This window comes from Macrobrachium rosenbergii, chromosome 4, assembly GCF_040412425.1.
Source record: "Macrobrachium rosenbergii isolate ZJJX-2024 chromosome 4, ASM4041242v1, whole genome shotgun sequence".
NCBI classification, from domain to species: Eukaryota; Metazoa; Arthropoda; class Malacostraca; order Decapoda; family Palaemonidae; genus Macrobrachium; species Macrobrachium rosenbergii.
This window is the reverse complement of record NC_089744.1, coordinates 29957809-29976745: the sequence shown is the minus strand read 5'-3', so window position 1 is coordinate 29976745 and position 18937 is coordinate 29957809. Positions and strand designations below refer to the sequence as shown.

Below are 18937 nucleotides of genomic sequence, written 5' to 3'. Positions count from 1 at the left end.
TAAAACCAATGGGTGTGTTTCATTATTGATCCTACTCTCCCCAAGTCTGGAGAGAGGCGGGACATGCATCCAATCAATCTACGAAAATGATGAAGGCCAGGATGCCCCAGTCATGTAGTTATCTGCAAAACTCGTCCATCCAGCATGTGACGGCTCACTACCTGCCACTCTGTCCTAAGAGAGAAAAGGGAGGAGACCTGTCACTCATACACGTCCTCTCTTGCTTATCGAACACCTTAGATGAGATACATTTGTCCCCCACAGGAGCTGGATAACCAAACAACTTGTTGGGCATGCACAACAAGATCCATGGAAAAACATGTCCAAGGTAAACAGGCTATTGGGGCGGTATCAGTGCAGGGCCAGTACTGGATACAGGGGGTCCAGAGAACCCTGGGCAGTGTTTGTACCCATGTGCTAGGCAACAGGAACAGTGATACTCACACTAGTGAGAGACCATCAGCCCTCTCTGCAAAAAGAGGGTTTGCCATGGGAAGCCTTGTAGAGCTCCCAGCGGATGAGGCACCTTACCTTCCTCGTCCTCTTCCTCCACTTGCTAGCTTTGGAAAAACAAGGGAAGGAGGTGACAGCACTCGATGGCAGAGACAAAGGTGAAGACAATGATGACGACTTCCTTCTCCTTTTCTTGATCTTGTCAAGCACGGCCTTCAGCAACAGCATGTAGAAGAGAACATCACCCAAGCACGACATATATCACAGCACCTGGGAGCACATGCCCAATGCTGCATGAGGGGCCACCAAGGAAGAGGAGCAGTCCTACAGCTAGCAGCCCCATGGCTGGTAAGCTGTAACTGTTGGAGCAGATACCGGCATGACCCTCATAGCCTACGAGTGATCAATAAGCTCAAAGGCCCTCACTTCCTACGAGAGACCTCGAGTGGCACATACAGTAACTCTCTAAGGCCCTCAGCCTCCATAACACCTGAAATAGAAGTCGGGTTAGTTGTTTTGATTGCACTCACGTCATGGTGTGGCATACAATAATGAATGAGGGTCAACCTCAATAAAGGAGAGAAACCGAACACTACACGGTCTGTCCTTCCCTGGGCAGCTGCTCTCCATAAAATGCTAAAGTGGTAAGGGGTTTGTAAATATGTATAACAAAAAAACAATAATCACACAGAAATATAAAACAAAAACATAAAACAGAAAGCAAACAGCAGTTGAGCAAAGAAGCGCTGAGATATCTTCACACGACAGCAGCCAAAATCAAAGTGGAGTGCAGACCGACAAGTGGGCGGGGCTTCACCCCCCCACTGTCAGTAATTAATGACCTTGTCTGAAAGTTAAACAGCCATTCCAGCTTGCATTCACACGCTAAATCCTATGGGAGGACCAAAGGTTTGAATTTGTGTAGAAACAAATCTCATTTAACTGCACTGGTAGATAAAAAATAAACACAATTCCCCTTCCCAAAAGAAACTGGTCTCTCAGAATAATGCCTCATAACTCTGATACAAGGCAATGTCTTCCTGATAACTAAGCTGATTAGGCAGAACTGGTACAGCAATCTCAGATATCACACACACCAGAACCTGACATTATGACAAGTTCTACCACCAGGTGCACTAAGGAGCCAGATGCATATTCTGATACAGTATATGGAAAGTGGGCCCCTTCTTCTAGGATGTGTCTGGAGACTGCACTACCATGGATTAGGCTATCATAAAGAACTATCATGGGTGTCATGCAACAAATCAATTTTTTCTAAAAAAAAAGGTGAAAAATGACATTTTTATGATAAAATTAAGTTTTATACAGTGAAGCCCCCATATTCGCGGGGAATGCGTCCCACACCCCCCCGCAAATAGCTAAAATCCACGAATACTTAAAACCCCTCTTAAAACACTTAGAACTGCCCATTTTGACAGTTTAAACACAGAAAATCCCTGTAAAAATGCATATACCTGAGTACTTTAATAGTTTTATCACAAAAAGTGCATTAATCATGAAAATTATATGAAAATATAGTAATTACTGAATATTTCTCAGTGAAAAATACAGCGAATGGGCAAATTTTCTGCGAATAATGGCTAGATATGTTCCACAGAGAAACCCGCGAATTTGTGAGTCCGTGAATCATGGGAACGTGAATACGGGGGGTTTACTGTATATAAAATCTTAATTTTATCATAAAAATATTATTTTTACGTAAGTAACTTACCCAGTAATTACTTAGCTGATTCCACACTGAAAGGTGGCGGGGAATCATGGACAGAGGCTTAAGTTACAATTGATGAGATAATTATTGTTCCTTACCTGGTGAGAGAGCTGCTGCAGGTTGATACTGCCTCTGGTGGTGCTCATCTCAACCTGTAGTGACGTGGCGGCATGGCCATATGCTCCTCCACTTAAGTGGGACACTTCGCAGCGAAGGAGTACTCTGAAGGCTGACGAAGTATAAGATCAAGCTTTGTGACGAAGGTGTACACCGAAGGCTGGCAAAGCATACATAATTGCCCCTGCCCTGGGCACAGCACCACAAAAATAATACGCCAGACAACAGTCACCTACACCATAATTAAACAATGATTAAGGGTTAAGGGATAAAAAACAAGACCACTACCCAACACTAAAAACTGGTGGGCACTCCAGGAACCAAAACAAAGTGCTCGAAATTGATAGATCTGGTCCTTGAAAACGAATCATGGCCATTTCCTTGGGTCCAGGTGAATCGGAATATGGAAATAGGCATCTTGCATATCCAAGAAGATCATCTAATGTTCCTGACGGATGAAAGCAAGAACTGAGTGGATGGTTTCCATGTTGAATTTTGTTTTTTCTATGAAGACGTTCAAAGCACTTACATCGAGCACCGGTCTCCAACCCCGAGTGTAAAATCCTTTCGAGTCTGCCTTTTTAACTAATTCTATTGCTTCTTTGCTCAGGAGAGAGGACACTTCCATCAATAGGGCTGAATACCTCTCCAATCCTACGGAGTAAGCCGTCAATACGACGGGAGTGTTGGTCAATGGCGGATTCTCCTTGAAGGGATAGAGTATCCCTCCCCAAAAACTTTCACCACCCACTAATCCTCTCCTCTTTTGCTCCATCTCTACCAAAAGAGACACAGCCTGGCCCCTACCGGAGCATGAAGCACTAAATTCTCACTTGCGAGAGGATGATTTAGAAGATGATTTCTTGATCGCTCGGAGAGAAAATCTATCTGATCCCTGACACCTGGAACACGATCTCTGATTTCCTCCACGAAACAGCTTTGGTTGCTCGAGAGGAAATGAAGGTTTGACTGAGAAGGTTCAAGGCAGGCCAGTCCCTCTGGCGCTTCATCAATTGGGTCAACAAATCTTGGGTTGATTTCTGGTGTAGACTCGCTGCAATCTAACTTACAGTGGGCCGTGGAAACAAATGTTATTTATCCAGAGGGGAAAAAAGGAGAGCCAATTTCTGTGGGGCCGTAACGCCCTTTGGTGTAAATGAGACCCAAAGTTCGCACTTCTTGAGCATGCCCACGGCATAAAGGGCAGCTAATTCCTGTGAGCCATCTCTAACAGCTTTATCAGCACAGGAGAGAAAATTAAACAGTTCTGAGACTTCATCACCCAAAAAAGCCGGATCTTGAAGCTTCTTGGCAACTGCTCCCAAACACCAGTCAAGAGAACTCAGCACCTTGAAGGACTTGAACAAACTCTTCAACAGATGATCCATCTCCACTGCTGAAAAGAACGGCTTTGCTGAAGCGAGAGCTGACCTACGCCCCAAGTCAATGAGTGTAGAAAAGTCCCCCTGGGAGGAGGCAGCCACTCCCAAGGAAGGAGTTTCTCCCATTGCGTACGACAAGTACCGCATATGTGCGAGACAAGAGGGAGGAACCCTTAAACGGGCTTTCCCTTGATCCCTCTTCTCGGAAAGCCAGTTCTCTACTTGGCGAAAGGTTTTCTTCGATCAAGAAGAGAGAGGCATCTTAGGAAGACTTGACGAATCCACAGGCTGATTGCTCATCAAGAAAGACGAAGCTGGAGAGGAAGGAGAGGCGGGAGTGAAAAATTCTGGGAACTGCTGCTGAAGGAACTTGAGGAGTGTTGCATACAGCATAGAAGACGAGTCCTGCTCCCCTTCTTCGTCTTCAGAAGAGACTGGAGACATAATCGAGCCTAATTCAGGAGCTGTCTGTGCTGCAGGTTTCTGTAAAAGATGAAGGATATTATCCAGTTTAAGTTGCAAAGGCTCAAGAGCTGGGTCCAATGCAGGAGAAGGTTTATCAGAAGCTGCAGGGTGCTTGGAGTCTTGAGGGGGCTCAAGCACTAGGAGAAGATTGGAAGCTTCAGGGCACTCTGACGAAAGAGTGTCCGACCACCTCAGGGCGCTTGACTGCATCAGGGTGCTTGGCCGCATCAGGATGCCTGGCTGCTACAGGGCGCTTGTCTGCTTCATGGCGCTTATCAAAGCGTTATGCAGATACGGGATGTTCAGAGGGAACAGGGCGCTTATGCAAAATCTGGAATGTTCGCCTGAAAAGTGCAGTGAGCTAGAACCTCGCTCCGGCGCTGAGGAGAGGAGAAACGCATGTAGCGGGGAGTATGGCAGGGACAGACGCCTAGGAGAATTAGCGGGATAAGCAGCCGCCTCCTCCACTGACACTTCACCTTTAGCACTGTTTTCAAACTTGTCCATCAGGACATGCACTGATGCCCCTACAAACCTATTCTCAAGGCTGGCGAAGCGATCAGGTTCAGAAGTGATGGAGCCAGGAGGAGTAGGTGGTTTAGGAGAATTTATTGATGCAGGTAGGGAAGAGTTAACAGTTGGAGAATTAACAGACGTCAGCCTTATCCCATCTAGGAGTCAAAGCCTGAGTAGCTAACTTCCTGCTAGCTTTAGCGGCTGCTTTCCTCTTTCTATCTCTTTCTAGCTTAGCTAAACGAGAATTTAAAGTTTTCCATTTCTATTCTCCCCAATCCCTGCACTCATCACACGTCAAATTAATAGAGCAAACTTGTCCTCTACAACCAGAACACAAGGTGTGAGAATCGTAATTTTGTCATCTGGGTATTGCAGCCTTCACTGCAATACCAGAAACTAGAACTACTAGTGTCTGACATATCCTAACTAGTTGAAAAGTCAAAATCGTGAAAGCCAAATCCAAAAGTCACTAAAAAGTCACTATGTGGAAAAACAAAATGCAGAAAAAGCTACAAAAATACTTCACCAAGGAAGAAAATTACGAATCCAAAAAACTCTAAACTGCTGTAACAACACCCGGTGATGACGCTACAAGCGGCAGAAACAAATTGTCGTGTTGGCGATGTTGTTCCTCTTTTGTACCCCGAAAGTGGGCGGAGCATAGTCACCTACACAAAACAAAAGAATCGCTACCACGGAATTCAGAATTCTAACTGCCGTTCGAGTAGAAACTCTTAGCTAAGTAATTACTGGGTAAGTTACTTATATAGAATACAATAATATTTTAGCAAAAACTCGTAGCTTAGGTTTCCATTTTTTCATATATGAAATAGCAGTGTAAGTTATATGTCTCTCTATTAAGCAATTTTTTATTCAAACACCTGGCAATAACTCTGCAGAGTAAAGCATATAAAAATAAGGTATTTGACCATATTAAGTATACACATACATATAACAGAAACCTACAATAACAAACATTTTAAAAAGCAAATTCCCAAGTTCCACACACAAATACCATTGCTTTACAAATTAGCCTACAGTACTGTACTTCTCAATGCCTTGTAGCTAAATGAAATACTGTACACTGTAAACTGGTTACAAATTGAAACATGATAGCTGACATCTACATATCTACAAAGTGGTTACCTATGTCTAGAAATTTCCAAGGGATACTGTGGTCATCAAGATATTCACGATTCACTGATGAAATACCTTCACCCACACATACTCATATTAATCAACCTCCTACCTTGAACCACCTTCAATACTTATATCAATGTTGTGAGATTTGAGCTGTGCAAAAATTTGACATATACTGTATGAAAATTAGCGTCTGCATTGCAGAGTGTTTAGCAGCAAATTTATAGTTCTGAAAAAACATTTCCAACATTAAAAGAAACTAACCTGAATGACATGGAGATAGATTTGCCAAGGCAACAACTTCGTGTCCAGCAGCAACACACTGCAATAGGTTGTAACAGCTATCTTTCCCACCCGATATTAATCCGACGACCCGCATCCTAAAGATAATGAACAAAGTGGGATAAATTTCTATTATATATCTGAAAAAAGGCATGTATTTCACCTCACATATAAAAGAATCCTAAAGTATTGCAGTTATTCATCACAGTTTGACTTGGTTACTTGAAACAAACAGGACTTTGTAATTCTGGTTTCACTATATTTACAATAAAAATGCAGTAAGTTGTTAAAAATTAAAACAATAAAATCACAAAATATTTTCTGGAAAAAAAAAAAAGCTTAACTACTAAAAATGACAGTATATGCAAACTACACAGTGCAGTACTGCATATACAAGCATGACATATACTGTATTCTCATATTGTCATACACTTTCAATTAAATTTATTATCCTGAAGTCTATGGCTCCTCCTGGACGCACACTCCAAAAGAACATTACCCACTGACCAGATCAGATCTAGAAACATTAGTAACAAAAACCATTATTCTACAACTGTTGGAGATGCTGACTGATCCTGATGGTCCCACGCTCGACTACCCAGCAAAGGGAGATCAACAAAAATTGGACTCGTTGGCAGAAGTCACAGCAAGGCCAATACAATACTAAAAAATGAAAAATTTTTAATTAATTTGTATTTTTCATAGCTAACAAACCTAAGGTCTTAATGTAAGGATAAGTTAAAACTGTACCGTATGTTAAGGAGCAGTAAGGTAAAGGGATAGGAGATTTTATTTATGATCCTCTATGTCAGGTTAGGTGGGGGAAAATTTCAGCCTTGGGAGTCAAGTGTCCAGGTCAACGTCTGACAAAGTTCAATAGGTTAAGGAACATCCCCCTTCTTCACTCTTTTTTACAGCTCTCCAGGCCAGGTTAGGGGGAGTTTCCCAAAGGTAAGGTAGGTCCTGGTGCCCAATGTTCAGTATGGTCAGGATGTAACAATGTAGGCTAACTGTCCTTGACACATCTAGCTTCATAATCTTTTTTTCAATTTTTATTGGTGACACGCAACCTTTTTTGGCTGCTCATCTTGTAAGTTATGCATTTCTTACAATTCTTGCAGGAGCCATCAAGTTGTTTTTGCATTTAGCAAAAGCTCAAAAACTCACTTCCCACTGGAGTTCAACCAGATATAGGGCATGTGAATAATAATAAAAAAGTTGTTTACACAAGTAATGGTAGTAAAAATGCATAAGACACACAATAACTAGTTGGCAAATATGAAGTTAATGTGTTTGGCAACAATTAATGTACTTTATATTTAACCAATATGTTCCTACTGCATTCATAGCTAACCTACAGCTTAAGTAAGCAATACAGTACAGGTAATAAGTTTCTTTAATTCCCAGCTGACACCTAATTTAAAAATCTAGCCTAAAATGATCAGGCAATGGTTTTCTTTGGTGCTTTTTGCATGAGGAATATAGTGGACAAGTGAATTCCAGCAGAAAAATGAAGACTTACATAATTATATAAGCTCACTGTTACTGACTGAAGGTGACCATTCTGCAAGTTCTTAGATAAAAGGCAATAAATGGGAGAATATAAACATTTTTGATACATGAACTTTTCTAGAGCACTTACGGGAGGTTATCTGTTGTCTTGTTACATAATATCTATCATGTTTTAACCAATTAAAACTTCATAAACTCTTAAAGGTACTAAGGCTACTCAGTTAGCAGGATTGCAAATAAAAGAGGAAATGCATGCCATCTAGCTATATTAACTAATAATATATTAACTAATAATCTCGTGCTACGGAATACTCTATGCAAAGCTATGGGGAAAATAGGGATGAACCCCTTCCCAATTAAAACCCAGTGTGGACAGTTAGGATAATACTAATCTCTGTATTTCACTTTTAGGAGCCGATGTAGACTTAGGGGGTCACATGGCCTGGCCTAGGCTACCCCTTGGTAAAACTGAAGACTACTATCACACCCCTCAGGTTCAATAGCTACCAGTGTATGTGTTAAATGGGCACCCTGTACCAGCCCCTTGAGGATGAATGTAAAAACATACACAAGAGTCTGTAAATATAATAAAAAGAAGCAAAAGGCCTAAATACAAACAAAATCACAAGCAAAAGGCATTAAATGCTATGGTGGGATCCAGGCCACGTTAATAGTCTTCCGTTTTACCAACACAGGGGTCATATGGCCTGGCCTTGGCTACTCCTTAACTGTAATAAGCATTTTAGGTATTTCTAAGTATTAGCTCTGCATGAACTGTATGGAACAGTTCCATGAATATGAGACATCAGGGAGCCACATGTTTAAGAAGGGATTGGCTAAGGAAATCTATTATAAAAGGAACCATATTAACCTAACCTAACCTAGTAAGCTGTGTTACTTAGCAGGGAGGCTCCGGCCGCCAGACCGCCTGGTGGAGGAAACTCCACCTTTTACCAAAAGTTTCCCTATAACACTGCACATGCGCAATAGCAAAAATATCATCAGTTCTGAGTTTAATTACAGTCAAGCGACAAAAAATAACGGTGAATTCTCGATAAGCAACCAAAATATAGAAAAAGTCAATTTCCAAGGTAATACCTGACGCGGAGCTAATACTTGGTTCTACTGCATTTTGCAACTTAACCTAACCTACCTTTAACTTTAACTTGGACCTCCCTCCCCTCCCCATCCAGGTAAGAGTCCTCGCTCTACTTCCTGGCTTTAGCCACAGTTTTTTTTTTTTTTTTTATTTTGGACTGATCTGCTTAGGATAGTCCATTCCACTCCTACTTCACAAAGAAACCCTTGGTTTCTAGGGGCCCCAGGATCGTTGAATGTTGGGGGGAGTGGGATATGAAAGGATTAAAATATGATAACTAGCCTTGTCGGAAATAAATTTACCCAATCCGTCTTTGTCATTGCATTAAAATACAGCCTAGGAGAAAGGGCACTGCCGTCTGGTCTGCTTTAACCAGTGGGTGGGGGCAACAAAAATCCGAGTGGTTTGTCTCAAAAATGATGGACGAATTCACACATTATAACAATAAACTAATAAAATAGGGTAATTGTACCCAATGCTAGACTAATTAGGCTTGCCTTACAATATTGTACTTGCATTGAGATTATGTCATTACAGAAGCCAACGATTACGTTGTTTTCGATCAGGGTAGCATTTTAATCTCCCAATGGATTTACTTGGTCGTTCAATTGATTATATATAAATTAATAATTATCAAGAAGCTGAAAAAGAGAGCTTATACTAGTCAGGTTAAACCTACTTTTGTTTGGGACTGGGCCGTAGTGCTTCGCCGATCACCCTGCAATCACAGTTCCGCGCACACTCAACTGCTCGAGTCAGTACAGAGGCTTTTTTAACACAGCATTCCCTACCATTCTTTAGTTTATCCCATCTCGTATCTGCAACTGACTTTACCTGTTATCCAATGTTTATTTCAATTATAAAATTATTTTGTCACCTTCCATACTTATTGTATCTAACGTACTTCTCTCGTTTTCCGTTTTGAACTCTGGTCTTTTCCCATATCGTAACACCTTTAACACTATTAATTCTTTTTGAATAGGGAGCAAATTATTCTACCTTTTAAATCTCCTGTCCTTGTCCATTTCCTACGTTTCTAGATCTAACTTTTTTCTTAACTCTCCTCGGAAGTCTCACGTGTATTCAACTGATTTTGTCATACGCGATTTGCAATCCTTTATTTTTAATAATTCCATACAGATGAATATATATCCAGAATTTCCTTCTTCCGTTCTGCAATGATGAGCTGTTGTTCTTTCGTTGAGCGCTCTATCCTACAATTGGTAGTAGTTAGGATGTATCTCTGAAACAGTTTCAAAGTCATCCTGGCTTGGACGTCATCATCCTGGACATTGTAACAAATAACCAGAATAAATGCTTCTCTCCTTTAATAACAAAGAAAGCTATTTGCAGAATGGTCATTGAAATTAAAGTTGATATCGGAATGGCATCAAATGCTAAAACAATAAATTCTTGGATTGACTGTTTCCCCATTCTATTACAAACAACTAACTTTGAGGAATCTGTATCATAAACCAAAGAGGGTTTAAAGGTTAATTTTCAGACCAATGAAATACCTGAATTACAATGTCTTGCCCACTGTATTAGGAATTCATCTGGATAGCCCAAATGATTCATTGTCCTAAATCCTTCCATATTAATTATTACATTATTATTATCATTAGGAACATGAACCCTATTCATATGGAAAAAGCTTGTAAGTCCCCAGTCAACGCGTTCTCTGTAGAGAACATCCTGTTTTCGGCGGTGCCTTCACATCGACCTAGGGTTGATCAAAATATATATTTATCACCATAATTGTAAACTGTATATTTGTTGTCTTTCCAAACAATCATGCTTTATGTACAAGTAACGAGTTATTTATGCTGTGTCAGACATTATTGATCACTATGTTTTCTGTATGAACCTGTCCTGTTTTTGTAAGAAACTAGTTTGACCTCAGGTCACCTGTAAATCTTTGTACCAGCAATCTCTGCGAAGTACGCAGACATCTGCATCCCGCTTTATAAGTAGCTCACTTCATCAATAAACTAGCAGTACTTGTCTTCCTGCTCATTATTTCGCACCTCTCTCACAGTGTTGACCCCTGGAGTGGTTAGCCATTAATGGACCCAAATGGCGACTAAGTCTTGGCCCGATGAACCTAATCCATGCCCCTAAGGGACTAACTACGGCACTAGATCTAACAAAGCGTTTGGGCGTTAACCAACCCTCATCGGCAGGTTGCCGGCATCATTAGCGGACCCACATGGCATGCTCTCCCAGCGTGTATTGGCACGAGTATTCCCTCACACTTCAAGTGGGGCCGCGAAATGAGCATGGACGCAGACATTCCCAACCATGTATAAATTACCGCAAACCTCTCGGATGCAGACACCTCCCTCTCGCAACAACCTTCCGCGCGCACCTCCACACCGCTACCTGCGCCCCACACGATGACCCCCCTGACGGACCAACCAAAGATGGCCCTTAACATACGGCTGCCACCATTCACCAGGGAGAACGCAGCATCCTGGTTCTACAGGGTCGAGGGGCAATTCAGGATAGGCCTAACGGACGAGGTGTTGATGGCGGACATCGCCATTAACGCCCTCCCAGAGGAGATATATGAGAAGATCGCCCCTTGGTTGATGATGACGTCGGGCCCCGCCACCTTCCAAGAACTAGAATCCACTCTCATCAAGGTCTCCAAGAGAGCTGCCCGGAGGTGCGAAGATCCCTGCCCTTTCTTCCCTTCAAAAAACAGAGGGGGCAGCGGCCAACCACACAGGCCACCGTGGCAGCAGCAGCAAAACACCCAGGGGCCCCTTACCATTAGGGTTCTACGTCCGCAACACGATCTCCGGCAGGATGATGTTGGTCGACACTGGAGCCATGAGTTCGGTGTTTCCACCTGCAGGAGAGGACCACAGACGCCCGCTGGATCCAACTGCTTCCCTGACGGCCGCAAACGGGTCCCCCATATCCTCTCCTACAGCACCAAGCTCCTGTCGATCTCCATCCTTGGCTGGAGGTACAGCTGGCAATTCATCATCGCGGACATCATGACTCCACTCATGGGGGTAGACTTCCTCGCCCATTTCAGTCTAGCAGTCGACGTCGGCCACAAACGCTTGCTGGACACCCAGTCCTGCCAGTCCCTGCCCTTGTCGCCAGGCCCCAGGGAGCCCGCCATCTGTTCCATCACACCCCACCAGTATGGTTCCCTACTGAAGGAGTTTCTGGAGGTCTTCAAACCCGAGCTCTGTCAGATGCCCAGGAATCCTGCCAAACACGGGATATACCATTACAGTAAACGCCCCGTATTCACGTTCTCATGATTTGCGGACTCATGCATTCGCAGGTTTCTCTGTGGAACATATTAGCCATTATTCATGGAAAATTCGCCCATTCGCGGTATTTTTCACTGAGAAATATTCACTAATTACTGTATTTTCATATAATTTTCACGAATAAATGCACTTTTTGTCATAAAACTATTAAAATACTCAGGTATATGCATTTTTACAGGGTTTTTCTGTGTTTAAACTATCAAAATGGGCAGTTCTAAGTGTTTTTAGAGGGGTTTTAAGTATTCATGGATTTTAGCTATTTACCCGGGGGGTGTGGGACGCATCCCCCGCGAATACCCCCTGCCAAACATGCAGGACCTGACGGCCTCTTTCCACGGGGCCAGAATATTTTCCAAAATGGACCTAATAAAGTCTTATTTTCAGGTACCAGTAGCGCCGGAGGATATTCCCAAAACCGCCATCGTCACGCCTTTTGGGTCCTACGTCATCGCCTTCTCCACCTTCGGCCTGAGGAATGCTGGCGCAACCTTCCAGAGATTGATGGACAGCATCCAGGGGGGCCTGGACTTCTGCGTCTGCTACGTCGACAATATCCTAATCTTTTCCAGATCCCGTGAGGATCACCTGCAGCGCATCCAGAAGGTCCTGCAGCACCTGCAGGAAAGTGGCCTCATCATCAGGTTTGACAAATGCACCTTTGGCGTCGAGAAAGTGGAGTTCCTGGGCCACGAGATATCACCAGATGGCGTCCGCCCAATGTTGTCGAAGGTTGAAGCCATTGAGAAGTTCCCCACCCCTACCTCTATCAGGGGTGTACAAGAATTCCTCACGATGGTCAACTACTACAGAAGATTCATCCCAGGGATTGCTCACACCATGGACCCCCTGACGGAGGTCCTCAAGGGATGTCCAAAGACCTTAGTGTGGGGGCCCCGACCAGCAGAAGGCTTTCCTCCTGATGAAGGCCGCCCTTGCCAAAGCAAAATCTTTGGTCCACCAGGACCCCAACGCTCCCCTCCAGCTGACCACGGACGCCAGCAACGTCGCCTGCGGAGCTGTCCTGGAGCAGGTCATCAGAGGGACCCCTCAGCCCATCGCCTTCTTCAGTAGGAGGCTAAACCCCGCTGAGTCCCACTACAGCACCTTAGACCAGGAACTCTTCGCAGCGTACCAGGCGGTACGGCACTTCAAGTTCCTCCTGGAGGGGACGCCCTTCACAATTTGGACCGACCACCAGCCGCTGGTCCACACCTTCACAAAGTTGGGGGACGCATGGTCCTCTAGGCAGCAGCGGCACCTCGCAGCCATCGCGGAGTTTACCTGCACCATCAAATACCTCCCCAGCAGGAAGAACCCGGTAGCTGACACCCTCTCGAGGATCGAGATTGATTCAGTACAGCTCGGGATCGACTATGAAGACCTCTCGCCCCCGAACAGGCTGCTGACCCTGAGATCCCAGCCTACCGTACAGCCGTCACGTTGCTGAAGTGGAAGGATGTGCCCTTTGGCTCAGGAGGATCAACATTACTCAGCGATGTCAGTACCAGACGCCCCCTCCCCATGGTACCCGCCTCCAGACGTCAGCTGGTCTTCGATTTCATCCACGGTCTAACCCACCCCTCTGGAAGGACAACAGCCAGGCTGCTGACGAGAAGTTCATCTGGCACAGGATACGGAAAGACGCGATGGCCTGGGCAAGACAGTGTATGCAGTGTAAAGTGGTACGGCACACTGAATCGGGAGTGGGCGAATTCCCCCAGCCAAAGAGATGCTTTGGGCACATCCAAGTCGACGTGGTGGGTCCTCTTCCCCCATCAGGAGGAGCCAGATACCTTCTGACAGTCGTCGACCGCTCCACCAGGCGGCCCAAAGCTACGCCCATGGAAGAAGCCACCTCCAGTGCGTGCGCGGAAGCCCTCCTCTCCAGCTGGATCAGCCGGTTCGGTGTCCCAGACGAAATAACAGACAGGGGGCCCGCTTTCCTGTCCGAGCTGTGGACTACCCTGGCACGCCTAATGGGGACCATTCACCACAGCCTACAACCCCACAGCCAACGGAATGGTGGAAAGGTCCCACAGGTCCCTGAAGGTGTCGCTCATGGCTCATTGCTCCTCCGAAAATTGGAAATACCAGCTGCCCTGGGTCCTCCTTGGGTTGAGGACCGCCCCAGGAGCCAACGGTGACCCCTCCTCAGTGGAAAAAGTCTACAGGGAGACTCTGGTAGTCCCAGGGGAACTCATCGCAGAGGACAGGGACGCAGAGGCTCCATGACAGAGTTGGAAAGTTCGCCCCCTGCCAAAGGACATTCACCGACAGGACATCGCCCTTCATGACCCCCCAGGCGATCCTCCGCCACCCATGTCTTCGTCAGGGATGACGCCGTATGCCCACCCTTGACTAGACCCTACAGAGGACCTTTCCTTGTACTGGAAAGGAACAGGAAGGCATTCCGAATATCCATCCACGGGTGGGAAGACTGGGTATCAATAGATCATCTCAAACCCGCATTCCTGGAGGAGGGCAGTGGAGGCGGACCCCAAAACCTTCTGCAGGATGCAACAGCCCCTCGGAGAACCCCGGGCGCAGGAAGGAGGCATGGGCGTCCCTGGAAAACCCAGAAACCGGACAGAAAGACACCCCAACAAACCGCTGCAGAGAAAACCGGGGAAGGCGACCACCCTCTCCAATTGACATCGAGAAAGCGAGGCCCCCTTCGTCGCCCCAGCAGATACCTATTTTGATCAGACGTTGCCTCTGTCGGGGGGGGGGAAGTATTGTAAAGTTCCCGCTCAACGCGTTCTTTGTAGAGAACATCCTGTTTTCTGCGGTGCCTTCACATTGGCCTTGGATCGATCAGAATATATATTTATCACCATAACTGTAAATTGTATATTTATGTCTTGCTAAACAATCATGCTTTATGTACAAGTAACAAGTTATTTATGTTACGTGTCAGATATTATTGATCACTATGTTTTATGTATGAACCTGTCCTGTTTTTATAAGAAATTAGTTTGACCTCAGGTCACCTGTAAATCTTTGCACCAGTGGTCTCTGCAAAGTACGCAGACGTCCGCATCCCGCTTTATAAGCAGCTTGCTTCATCAATAAACCAGCAGCACTTGTCTTTCTGCTCATTATTTCACACCTCTCTCACAAGCTCACAGGGGCCACTGACTTGAAATTCACGCTTCCAAAGAATATGGTGTTCATTAGGAAGTAAGATGGTAAAAGGGAAATACAGAAAGGAGAGGAATGGAATTTAGGCCAAAGGCTGAGCACTGGGACCTATGAGGTGGATAGCAGGGTGGATAGTAAGATGGAAGAACGAGAATATAAATGGAGGTACAGTAAAAGGAATGAAAGGGGATGCTGCTAGGGGCTGAAGGGATGCTGCAAAGGACCTTAACCCTTAAGGGACAGGCTTAATTTATATCAGGCACACCCCCCAGACCAGGCAAACATTAAGGTTAGCCAATTTAAGAAAAAAACACATCAATGGCAAGAGGAAGATATGCAAATGCACATGGTGTAAGGTAAAAAAATTCTAAAAATTCTTCCCCGTGGAAGTTGAAAGTGGCTATTTACAACCCTTTTACAAAACACTCGTAAAAATATGTTAATTTTACCAAGTTATGCATGTTTTGTCTAATAATTTATCTTATTTTACTTTGTAAAATTATAATTACAGCTCACAAAATATAATAACAGCTAACTAAAATCAGTAACAAATTATGAGTAGAGTATGTTTGTTGTAAAATATTTACGAGATTTACTGAGATGGGGAGATGCAGTAACTTCTTGTGAGGTATACACGTTTTTTCTAATATTTCTTTGCAAAATTACAATTATAGCTGACATATTATCATAAATAAGAACTGAAACCAACAGCAATCCCTGGGTATATTTATGAGCAAATAAATAACCCTGGAGCTGCAAAGAGACAGTACATCCTCTTCTGAAATCTCAAGGCATACTGATTGATATCTCTCCAAGATACTAAGTTACCATAATTCTTATGGACCATTGAAGTGCTATGAACCTCTTTCCCACTAAATTCATTCAAACAGTATGGTGCGTGCTATTAATGCTCATATGAGGATCCACGTTTGTTAAGGGTTAAGTAATGCCTACAGTGCACTGCGTGAGGTGCACTGATGGCACTAACCCCTATGGGGTACAGAAAGAATCAATTTCACTTATTAAAAAGAAAAAATTAATAGATAAAACTGTATTAAAATGCAAGAAGAATAGCATCAGGGTAGTAGTGCATTGCATCTTTGCTTGAATTTTTGAATTTCCAACTGCACGGCATCCTTAGGGAGGCTGCTCCACAGTCTAACGGTGTGATGAATAAAGGACCTCTGGTCCTGCTGTTCAGTGAATCTGGTTGCTCTTGGCAGGAAAAGGGGATCAGGGTTCAATTGTGAATGTGAAAGATCTCTATAAAAATACACCTCATGAAAAAGTGACAAGCAAGAGACCATCTGTCGATGATCCAAGTCATAAATGGTAATATTAGGAAACAGGCACCTACCAACCTGAACCACTCTATCTAAGAGATAAATCTCTTGCAGAAGCAGACATCCCTACCAGAGAACATTATTCTAGTAAAGGAAGGAAAAATGACCAAAAACAGGTTGCACTGATTTTATCACTGTTATTAATATATGAGTCCTTACGAACAATACCTAACTTTCATGCAGCATTTGCTGAAACTTTCATTACGTTTCTCAAAAGTTAGACGAGTCAAACGTTACACCTGGAATAGTTAAAGCTTCAGACTCATTCAGCAATGTTCCATCCACCTGAAGGGGAGGATGGGGTGGGAAATCTGTGCGAGATCTGCCAATCAATAGTGTTTTCATTTTACTGGAGTTCAGCCTCATGTCCTCAATGAGGCTGAGGGAAGCTTCATTTTTCATAAGTGGAGACTTTACTACTCCCACAAGTGTTGCATCATCGGCCTCTTGAACAATCTTGTTTACCAGGCAACAATCATATCGCTCGCATACATAAAAAATAATAGTGGACCAAGAACATTACCCTTTGGTACTCCAGACACAATAGGTCTTGGTTCCCTAAAGATCCCATCAACAGTAACTTACTGCTGCCTACCTATAAGGAAATCTTTGATGAATAGTGAACCCTTTCCATTTACAGTATAGTCCAGTTTATGATGCCATTGGTTTTTAAAAGTCCAGGTAAGGTGACAGGTCAGGGTTGAAGTACTTATTCAATGATAAGTAGGGAGTGAGTTAATCAAATTAAGGCATTAACATCAGTGCTATCTAATCAGACAGTACAACCTGAATACAGTAGAACGACTATCCTCTCCTTACAGGACCAAATCAAGTTTGAATTATGGTATGCTGGTTCCAATAAAATGTTACTCTAATTTGACTAAGTTACATAATGTGACTAATCAAGTTTTTAGATTCATCAAAATATGCAAGTTACAGGTACTGCTACGTTATCAGAAACAAACACTCTACCCCTTAGTATACCACTCATTGAAAAACATTTCTTATTAATACTGACTCTTGGAATCTACATGTATTTCAGATTTTAGCCTTTATTTGTGCTTTACTTAACATCAAATTTACCTGCACTTCTGTGTGTCAATAGAATTAAGCAAGACTATCATAAACTCACTACTGTAATATTATGTTTTGTCAAGGATAAATCGCTCTTCATCCTTTGAAAATCTGAAAGTCCCATGCCCCTTCTATTATGTACTGGCCTTAAAGGCAATGCACATATGAGGGCCTCAGAACCAGAAGGTTGTAAACGCCATCCCCATCGATTTGGAGTTAGGCATACCAGTAGATGTGGCAACGTTTCCTCTGTCTACTCGTGGCATTTCTATGCTAGTCAGCCGTTTCAGTAAGGTCGAAATCCCTACTGGAACAGTAGGAATTATCGATTTTAGCTACATGAACGAACGTGATGTCGCACGGACCTTACAGCCTCATAAGAGCTCAGTTACAACCAGAAGGTTGCATGTGCAGCAGCTCAGAGCGAGCCAATGAGAGCGCACGTCACTAAACGGGTATTCAGTTCTAGGCCAATCAGCATTTTCCCGCATAAGGGGCTCGTAAGTGTCGGCCAATCAACGCGCAGTTTACATCTCCGCTATTGCTTACATTCCCAGTCCAGTGATTTTCGCGCCGAAATTGAATGTCTGTAGTGTTGTGGTTTTTTTTTTTTTATATTATCCCTTATTTAGTGCCATTATGTCTTCCTCTGGTAATGAAAGTGATCACTGTGATGTTGTGCAATGGCCAAGAGGAAGAAAAAGGACAAGGAATGAAACGTCATGGAAAAAAAATAGTGTTAAGTTACTGCACGATGCAGGCCAAGAATATGTTTCTCGGTGTACAGACAAATTCGTGCCTGCAAGTAATGTAGGCCAGCCGTTTTAATGGTTAAACATTATGATGATGGAAGGTTATCATCGTCAACATCATTATTACTAATATTACTGTATTATTATTATTATTTTCCATCACACTATATTGATTACTCATCAATATTATTATTATTATAATTATATTATTATTATTATACATCCATTGTTGTTATACTACGAATATAAGAACACTTTATTATCATTTTACACATTTAATTATGGTTTAACTGCTGGTTATGGCCAGAATATACACAAATGTGAGGGGTTAGGCGGACATTTTGAATGCTAGCGCGCAAGCACACCCTACAATTTTTTTTCAAATTTTCACAAAAAAGTTCTAAAGAGTAGGGCTTTCATATGAAACTTAGTTTAAACCAATATCTTTCTTAGAAGCAGAGTAATGAATGCTAGACTTTGAGGGCAATTTACTCATTTTTTAAAAAGTGGCATTTACAACCTTCTGGTTCTGAGGCCCTCATATGACGAAGACTACTGCATATTATGTTCTTTCATCATCCTCCTCCTCCTCTAGTTTTGGAGGTACACCTTTCAACCCCATTTACTTCAGCCTGGCAA

The 18937-nt window shown here is 43.4% G+C and overlaps 1 protein-coding gene across 4 annotated transcripts in view; it reads right to left on the bottom strand.

The window, feature by feature from the left end:
- Positions 1-9682, bottom strand: part of LOC136831732 (uncharacterized) — a 175093-nt gene extending 165411 nt beyond the window's left edge. Inside the window, exons 1-3 of one of the 4 annotated variants that reach the window (XM_067092369.1) lie at positions 9375-9503; positions 6515-6747; positions 6067-6182 (exon numbers count right to left, since the gene is read on the bottom strand). In XM_067092369.1, the coding sequence (XP_066948470.1) occupies positions 6067-6181 (115 nt within the window). In that variant the 5' untranslated portion in view covers position 6182; positions 6515-6747; positions 9375-9503. Of the gene's footprint in view, positions 1-6066; positions 6380-6514; positions 6748-9374 lie in introns of those variants that run through there. The other 3 variants (XM_067092375.1, XM_067092361.1, XM_067092353.1) reach the window with 3 other exon arrangements.
- Positions 9683-18937: the final 9255 nt, after the last annotated feature.